Below are 9,965 nucleotides of genomic sequence, written 5' to 3'. Positions count from 1 at the left end.
GTGTAGTTCAATATATACCATGTTGTGTTTAGGGTGAGAGAGGACGTCACCATGGCGACGTCTTTTACACGTGCATTTATAGTCCATCATGACCCTCTATGAAATCAATTGTGATAAAGCTGTGCTTAATCCTTGCGTGGTTAATACTGCAATAATTAATTAAAATTTTAATTAAATTAAAGTTTTAATAAGTTGTGTGAATACGTCCACTGACGTCCTTTACACGTCTATAGTATCGGGTGAGAGGACGTCACCTGGCGACGTCTTTTACACGTGCATTTATAGTCCATCATGACCCTCCATCATGGAATCCTTGTGAAATATGCAAAAGCTGTGCTTAATCCTTGCATGGTTAATACTGCAAAAATTAATTTAATTGCCCAAGTAGTTTTTAAGAGGTTGTGAAGACGTCCACTGACGTCCTTTACACGTCAAGGCTGTGAATACACGTCCACTGACGTCCTTTACACATCTAGTCAAGCAAGACAGAAAAAAAACCCCCAGGAATTATCTTTATGAAATACACGAATTGTATACAAAGTAAATATATTTACTTTATCTTGTTTAAATAAATTATAATCACACAGTTCCCAGTGTGGTTAAGTGAATGCAAAGCCTCTGCATTTTAGTCATTATTTCAACCTGTAGCCTACCTGATACGTTGTGTGTTTTTTTTTTTTTTTTTATGGAATGTATGCATGTAAAACAGAAATATATCTGGTCACCATTTATGTCTGAGTTGGATGTAATTGCCAAAACTGTGCTGCCAAGATGTAACAAAAGATCTCCCGACATTACCTAATCCCGCGATAGGTTAGATTATCTCACGAGATGTTAACGCGTTTTCCCCATAGACTCACTCCGGAACACTGAAGTTTGAACAACCACGAAGAGAGGAGGAATTGAGGCCCATATTATTAAAAATCTACTGTTGGGTACGTACATTTTGTATTATTAGATTCACGTGCTAGAGTTTTACTTGTTTGACATGAATGAACCGAAAGAAATGATGCCCACATTGTCAACTGAAATTGGCTAACGTTAACTGAGTTTGGCTAAAATTAGCTAGTAGGCTAAAAGTTGTTTTGAACTTATACAACGGTATACCATAGTATAAAGTATGTTTAATGATACAGTCAAAGTTATTACTGTAAATTATTAATGTAGCCTTTTGAGAGTTTCTTTCAGAAAGTAAATTATCTGAAGTAGAATGAAATGTTTAGCTGGATTTGAACATGTATGTTTTCAGTAACTGCTTTAAAATTTTTGTAATTTTAGAATTGCTAAACATGTCTATTCAGGGGACATCACAGCCCACCTGTCTTCATCAGAAATGTCCTGTTCACTTTCTCACTGTTACACACCTAGTTAAGGGTCTTTCTCAAGGGCACCACAGTGGTATTGAAGAGGCAGGGGACAAATGCTGTTTTGAATTTAGCTGAAGACCATACAAATATTTTGAAAATAAGTGCATGTCATTTACCTCAAATTTTTAATTTTCATTTATTTTAAAAAGAAATATATTCTCTTCCCTTAGATGCTGTGAAGAGGTGGAGCCCACATGCTACAGACACTGAAATTGATGCAGCAATGGCAGAACACCTGAAACACGCTCCAGGAAGAGCTGGGGGTGGTGGATACAAAAAATGAGCCAAACAATGTGTTTAAGGGATAGTTCACCCCAAAATGAAATTGTCATCATTTACTCAACCTCATGTTTCAAACCTGTATACCTTTCTATGCTAAACACAAAGATGTTTAGAAGAATGTTTGTAACCAAGCAGATGTCGCTTCCCATTAATAATCATTTTTTCTCCAACAATGGTAGTCAGTGGATGCTCTATTTGCTTGGTTACAAACATTCTTCAAAATATCTTCTTTTGTGTTCAGCAGAAGAAAGAAACTCATACAGGTTTGGAATTTGGTGAGTAAATTACATAATTTTCATTTTTGGGTGAACTATCTTTATATAATAATTCAGTATTTTGCAATTGGTATTTTAGTTTGGTTAACAAATCGAGAGCTTAGAATTATAAGGTTCTATCTCCGTTTATTGTAGTTTATTGAGCATCAAAGTTTTTAAACTCGGTTTATGTTTTGTGAGATGGAACCTTTTATTTTATTAATAACTACTAACAATTTTTTTTTTTTTTACAAAAATAACACCACACAGGCATTAATAAACACCTAATGGATCAGATTGTCAAAAACTCAATTTCAACCAAAAGTGGAGATAGAACCTTAAAATTCTAAGCTCACAAAATGTTAAACATTGAAAAAAATAAAGAGAAATTTTGGCTGTTCAATATCAATAAAATGTTGTGCTTAATCAGAACATGCTTCTTTTTTGCTTATGTCCACAAATAATGTGTTATTGTTTTTGATGTACACGTGATTAAAACGTTTCATTGACGTTCAGGTCTGACTGGACCAATTTTGGACCGTTTTAGAACCTTTGTCAAGATGTGTAGGCTAAACCTCAAGACTTGATTGTCTTTCACGATGTTACACAATAGGTGTGTGATTATTTTATATGCAGGCTTATATATACACTTAAATTATGCAGCAACACATTTAAACACATATGACGACGCATTTAGACGTCCAGGGACGCGCAGAAGAGACGTGGAATTCACGGCCAGAAAAGACGTGGAATTCACGGCCAGAAATGACGTCGGTTCAACTTCCATTTTGGAACTATTTTTCAACCATGACGGGACGTCTCGGACGGACGTCTTTTCAACGGTCATTAAACGTCCAAATGTTTGCTGGGAACCGTTATGCTAACACTACAAAACTAACGTTAGCTGCTAAATGTTGCTGAAATGAGACGACGTTATATTTCACATATTCATATATAGACATATAAAATCATAACACTACTGAATGTGTTAATTTTGTTGTTTTAGATGCCAGGGGGAAGAATTGCCAACGGACTAACCCCACAGCTGACCGACCGAGACACACACACACACACACACACAGCTGCCAGCGCGTTTGAAGACACACACACACGGAAAGAGCACAACACCTTTACGTTCATATAAATACTTTGTTCCTTACAACGTGTCTGTTTTCTTTGGTTAGCCAGAAGTAAAATTAAATTAAAAAAGGATGTTAAAAGGACTTCTAATGAACGTTCTGTAAAGGTCCCCGAATGTTTTCCAAACGTCCCACGAAGGTCCCTCGAGACGTCGCACGACGGTCCTGCAAACGTCCTGCGAACGTCCCCCGCGACGTCCTGCGAACGTCCCCCGCGACGTCCTGCTAACGTTTAAAGAACCCTACACGAAGACGTCCAGAGGACGTTCGCAGAGGACGTTCAGGGACGTTCTAGGGACGTCTTTTTGTTAGCTGGGTAGTCATTGAACAGCCCTAAAAAGCATTAAGACAATAAGGGACTCTTAAAACGCACGAATGTCATTCATTAGACTCAAAAAGTGGCATCTGTGAGGAAAATATGCTAAAACATTTCTTAGAATTAACTTTACTAGGCTACCATTCTTTTACATTTTGCAGTTACTTTTAAGCAGCTGGTCCCAATGTCATTTTGGTCAATTTATGATTTCAGTTGCTCTCAGGAGCACACATGTGTCTTAAAAAGAAAAGAGAGAGAGAGAGAAAAAACATTGTTCAAATGTGTCTCATGCGCGCAGCTGTAATCTTGTGATTATGTGTTTGTGTGATTATGTGTTTGGGTAGCGCTTTTGCCGTTTGTATATAGATATATGTATGTATATATTTATTTTGCCACTAGGAGGCGACAGTGCAGCTTGTTTCTAAATAAAACTTCAGGATTGAACAGAAGAGTAGGCTAATGATATTCCGTCTGGAATAATGTCCGTGGAATAATGTTATTTTATTATTATTATTTCAATAAAAAGTGATTTTCTTGGGGTTGTAGCACACTTTGCAGAATAGTTATATTAGACCCACAGATATTCCTGATATTAATATATTAGAGACCTAATTAATATTAGAGACCTTCAGAGCGAATAATAACACATTGTTTTTATGATTTAGAGTGTCCTACACTGTAAAACCTGATGAGTTAGTTAAACTCAAACCGTTTGAGGAAACCGATTGCCTTAAATCATTTAAGTTTTTTAACTCAAACAATTTAAGCATAAAAAATATTTGATTTGTGTCCAAGTAACTCATTAACTTATTGTTAAGATAACTTGGGTAAATAAAGTTAATAGTACTAATTCCATTCAGTTAATATAACTTAAATCTATGAAGTACATTGTAACCCCGAACAAGTTACTTATGCCTTAAATTTTTTAAGTTCTGAAATTCAAAGTTTAAGTAAGCAGAACTAGCAGATTTTTATTTTGTACTTCAACATTTCAAGTTGAGAACAATTAAAATGTATGAGTTCATTAATTCATACAATTAACTTTCATGTAGTCTCAGTGTGAACACTTTTATTAATATAAACTTAATTAGCTTTAAAAGCTAATCTGCTAACATACTAATTTGCTATAATATTAACAATAGTATGTTATACAAAAGCACTTGCTATGACCTCAACAATATAAAGGGGTTATTTGCTCTCAAATCAAGCTCATGCACCACTTGTCACCATGATGGTAACTATCCTAAAGCCAACATTAACAGAAATTCTTCTAAATTAGCATAACAAAACATTAATCACTACTAAATCTCACACTTAACATTAATCTTACACAAAAAAACCCCATTATATTACACTTAATTTTAGCATTTACTCTCACTTTCGAGTGCCATCGGCAAAGCATGCTGGGAAATAGACATCCCAGCCGTTTCAGTTAAACTTAAATTCGTCTAAATTAAAATAAATAATTTAACAAAACTCAAAACAATGAAACAGTTCAGTTTACTTAAAATATATCAGTTCTGTGAACTTGAAAGAAAAAGAAAGTGCTAAATACTCATAAAAGTTCATTCGACTAAACTAATTAGTTTAATTTAAGTTTGTCCTACTCAAACCAATTAATTATTTTGAGCGTTAGGGTTTACAGTTGTTAGCATACCATTTTTAATTAAAACGTTAAAAATGAAATAAAGGTGTGCTGGATGGTGATGATGGCAAAATATTTATTTGATTACCACAATTTTTACTGACAAAATTGTAAATGTTTTTATTTTACTAAAACTGTACAGGCTGTAGGCCTAACACTAATTACACAGTTTAGGGATATATTGTTGATTTTACATCAGACACAAAATGTTGATATATTATGTTACTGTAATATAGTAGCTATATCAATTACAGCAATTTATCACGATTATAAACTGCCATCGTGTATTTAAATAAGTTAGACCTATTATCTTCCAAATTCTTATTTGTTGTTGTGAAGGATAAAAGACTGACACCAGCTTGCTAGATCACTTGCATAAAAACATGACAAACTTCTCTCAGTTTTTGTCGGAATATGGTGTGCGAAAATGACGAATCCTTCACCAATGATCTCCTCTAAAAATAGAGCAATTAGCCGCGCGTCAGTGATTGAACGCTAATCGGATGCGCATCAGTCTTTGCGCGCGCAGCTGTGATCTCGTGCCATCATCGGGTTCTCTGAAAAGTTCATGAATAAAAGGAGCACGGCATGGTGCTGGGCGATACCAACAGAACTAGTGTCGCGCAAAGCCACGGACAAACTATGAAGCCCTTCATGGAGGAGCGCACGAGAGAGACAGGTGCACGTGTTGAAACATCTAACGGTATAATGATCTCCGAGATCCTCGTCCCTCGACTATTCAAAATTGCAGACGAGTCTGGAGAAATGTCATTGTCTACGGGCTCCGGTTCCTTGGATATGAAGCCCTCCAGCTCGCCGATCCTACTGGAGATGATGGAGGTGGCAAACGGCACGCGCTGCGCGGAGCAGATCCTCAGCTACGGAGAGGTCGAGAAGGTGCTGATCGGTGGGGTGCTGACTATGCTCACACTCATAACCATCTGCGGGAACCTGCTCGTGGTCATCTCCGTGTGTTTTGTGAAAAAGCTACGGCAGCCCTCCAACTATCTGATCGTGTCCCTCGCGCTCGCGGACCTCTCCGTTGCGCTCGCGGTGATGCCGTTCGTCAGCATCACGGACCTGATCGGTGGCCGATGGATTTTTGGCAAGTTCTTCTGTAACGTGTTCATAGCCATGGATGTGATGTGCTGCACCGCGTCCATCATGACCCTTTGCGTTATCAGCATCGACCGGTGAGTTTTCTTAACAGTGGACTGATTATGTTCACCATAATGATGATCAGTTTATTGATACTTTCTTTCTTTCTTTTCTTTATTTATAAAGCACATTTAAAAACAACCATGGGTTGACCAAAGTGCTGTACATCATAATTTTTTTTTTACAAAGGGATAAAATACAACCACATAACATATTTTAGACTAACAGGATCTGTTCAAGAAAATAGGATCTAAGCATAGATTTAAAAACAAAAAGAGATGGTGCTGTTCGGATGGCCACAGGGAGCTTGTTCCAGAGTGTTGGACCAGCAATAGAAAAAGCTCGATCACCACGGTGTTTCAATCTGGACCTAGGGATGGCTAGGCACATAACCTACATAGGCTACATGATAAATGATTTGGCAACACTTTACAATAACGGTCAGCTTGTTAGCATTAGTGAATCCATTAGGTATTATTAACTAACAATTAACCATCATTTTACAGTTTTGTATTTTTATTTTTAAGTTAACTAAATCTATAACAAAAGAACATAAAATATGTATTGAAATAAAATAAAATATAGAAAACCTAATCGTATTTTATTTCAGCTATAGTTGCCAAGGCAACACTTCTTATTTTTTATTTAGTTTAAATTGATGTCAAAAAATGTTTCCATCTATATTTTCCCTCTATCACAGGTACCTGGGCATCACCAGACCCCTTACATACCCGGTGAGGCAGAACGGATGGTGTATGGCCAAAATGGTGCTTTCAGTGTGGCTGCTCTCTGCGTCAATCACTTTGCCACCGCTCTTTGGCTGGGCGCAGAACGTGAACGATGACCGCGTGTGTCTGATCAGCCAGGACTTTGGCTACACTATTTACTCAACAGCTGTTGCGTTTTACATCCCCATGACTGTCATGCTGGTCATGTATAACCGCATCTACCGTGCCGCCAAGCTCAGCGCTGCCAAACACACCATCACTGGCTTCCCTCGTGCAGGACAGGAGGAGGAAGAGGAGGATGAGGTGGAAGTGGAAGGGGCCGATGGGACGGTAGGTCCCATGGGTGTGGATTGCGTAACTGTTGCGATCAAGCTTCAGAGGGAAGTGGAAGAGTGTGCGTGTCTGCCTCGAATCCTGCGAGGAGTGGGCGGGAGGAGCTCGGACCGCAGGAGCATTTCCATATTCAAGCGGGAACAGAAGGCGGCAGCCACGCTCGGGGTGGTGGTAGGAGCGTTCACCGTCTGCTGGCTCCCGTTCTTTCTCCTGTCCACGGCCAGGCCCTTCATCTGTGGCACGGAGTGTAGCTGTGTCCCGCTGTGGGTGGAGAGAACTCTGTTGTGGCTGGGCTACGCCAACTCACTCATCAACCCCTTCATCTATGCTTTCTTCAACCGCGACCTGCGCACCACCTACCGAAGCCTGCTCAGCTGCCGTTACCGCAATATTAACCGCAGACTGTCAGCCGCCGGCATGCATGAGGCCCTACGACTAGTGGAAAGACCGGAGGTGGTTGTCTCTGGGTGACCCGAACAGTGCACATAACATACAAAGAGTTCAGAGGTTAACATTTGGAACTCGCAAGCCTAAATGGTCATGATGGCATTTAGGACGTGTCATGTTTGGAAGGTGTCATGGTGTACTGACTACACAGTCAAAACAGTGGCCACTTCAGAAAGAAGTGCATTATGGTCAATGCAGTTGCATTTTCTCATCTTTGCTGACACAGGAACACACTATCACTGGCTTTTCTTTAGTAGAACAGCAGAGAAAATACATATAGCGGATGGATCAAATAGAGTAGCCTACAGGTTCTGTTTCAAACCACAAAACAAGAAATGGACAAACCCTTTTCTCAAAAGTTTTTCCCATTTTAAAAACATTTAAAACGGCATTCTTTGTGTTATATTACCTTGACAGAATATATATGAATTCAATTAATTTCTTTAATTCATATACAGGACACGTGTAATATTGCATCAGTATCCTGATAACCGCAGAGATTGTGAAATCTTGTCCCTCAAGGGATTTGAGGGAATCGAGATATACAGATCAATAGAACTGTAGGGAGAAATCTGTTCAGATTGATCCGTTCTTAAAAATAGAAAAGCGCCCAGCTCCGTTTCTGCTGTAAAAACGTTAATCGAGCTCAACGAGCTGTGAGAAACTGGTTTGTCAACTGTCAGCACCTGTTAGCTCACTAAGTGTGATTCATCTGTGTCTGATTCTTGCTACTTTATGCTAAACACAATTTACCATTTCTACTTTCAGTCTGCACATGCTCACTACCACTGATAAAACCACTGATTTTATGCATTGATGGAAAGTGCGTTAAAAAACACAGGTCTAATGTCGGCTAAGCTTCTTCCTGCAGCTGTGGTTAAGCCAGAAGCAACAGGAGGTAATCTGATCACCAATCAGTAATTAAAGGGATTCTGATGAGATTGACTCGGCTCTTTTTCTTTTTTGTTGGCAGCTATTTATAGTTCGGTTCTGCGTGGATCTTACGCAATTAGCTTTTATGTCACGAGTATTTATTTAGTATACTTGTCACGGAAAAATTCATCTCGTTGTGATCAGATTCACTCTTTTGAATCCCTCAGAATTACCTGTGCATAAAAATAATTTCATCAAATTTGTAATGACTTTTGTATGGTGCTAAAGTCTGCTTGTGTAAATATAAAAAAAAGCACCAAAATGTAAAGATACCTATCTCAGTGTGTCTTTATTGTTGTATACATGTTTTAATGTCACTTCTTGTGCATATTTTCCCATACGAGTTGGAATAAATGATGAGAAAAGTGGGATTTTTGTGAAGTACTTTTGTTTACACTTCGAATCCACTTCAGAACATTGACAGATCTACACTGTAAGAAAAATCTGTAGAAATTACAGTATTACTGGCAGCTACTTGCCAGTAACTTACTGTAGATTTAAATTGATGTTATTTACTGGCAACAATTTGTTCAAAATTAAATGAACATTAAACATTAACAAGTCTTTATCTTTACAGAATAAAACTAAAATAACAGCCTCATGCAAAAGCATTCTGGGAACCAAAATCTGAAGGAAGATTTCTGGTTCCCAGAATGCTTTGCATTAGATTGTTATTTTATAGTTTTATTCTGTAAAGACAAAGACTTGTTAATGTTTAATGTTCATTTAACTTTGAACAAACTGTTGCCAGTAAATAACATAAATTTAAATCTACAGTAAGTTACTGGCAAACAGCTGCATAACTACAGCAAATTTTTTACAGTGTATATTTGAACTGCTGCCTAGTTACCCCACTAATAATTTTTTTTCTCCCATTAGCATGCCATTTCTATGACTGCACCTTGAATATTGAATACACCTAGGGTGAGTGAAGGATGGCGGGAGAAAGAAAGAAAGAAAGAAAGAAAGAAAGAAAGAAAGAGAAGCGAAGTGCGGGGGAGGTATTCACTTAGAATCACTAAAGCACTTGTTATGACTCAAATCTAATTAGTTGTCCGGTCATTGAGGCCCTGCTGGGAATTCTATTTCAAGGGTCCGTCGTGTCTACCTGTGACAGCTACCTGCCGCTGGTGAAAGATTCATTCACAGAGAGGCTGGACTGCCGATGATGATGATGGTCCTGATTTCACCAGTGTTTCACTCAACATGAATATACTCTGGTGCATGAGTATTGTATGAGCTCCTGCTGACACAAAGAAATAATTTCTGCCTGCTGAGCTGAAGAAATAAAATAACATAAAGGCTGATGCCGCAGTGGTAGATGGACTGGAGGACTATAAAATTATAGGTCATAATAATTCAC

General features: G+C 38.2%; 1 protein-coding gene and 1 long non-coding RNA gene across 2 annotated transcripts; both read left to right on the top strand.

Annotated features, from left to right (window-relative positions):
- The first annotated feature begins 821 nt into the window (after positions 1–821).
- Positions 822–2,335, top strand: LOC311280906. Its single transcript, XR_014625750.1, has 2 exons — positions 822–935; positions 1,538–2,335. It is a non-coding gene; the product is annotated as an uncharacterized lncRNA (long non-coding RNA).
- Positions 2,336–5,591: 3,256 nt separating this feature from the next.
- htr7a (5-hydroxytryptamine (serotonin) receptor 7a) lies at positions 5,592–8,951 on the top strand (the record flags this gene model as incomplete). Its single annotated transcript, XM_084393849.1, has 2 exons — positions 5,592–6,196; positions 6,862–8,951. 2 exons carry the CDS (start codon positions 5,592–5,594, stop codon positions 7,691–7,693), a joined length of 1,437 nt encoding a protein of 478 aa, XP_084249975.1. The 3' UTR covers positions 7,694–8,951.
- Positions 8,952–9,965: the final 1,014 nt, after the last annotated feature.

This window comes from Rutilus rutilus (assembly GCF_951802725.1).
Source record: "Rutilus rutilus genome assembly, chromosome: 21".
In the NCBI taxonomy this organism is placed as follows: Eukaryota; Metazoa; Chordata; class Actinopteri; order Cypriniformes; family Leuciscidae; genus Rutilus; species Rutilus rutilus.
This window is presented reverse-complemented; position numbering and strand designations above follow the sequence as displayed.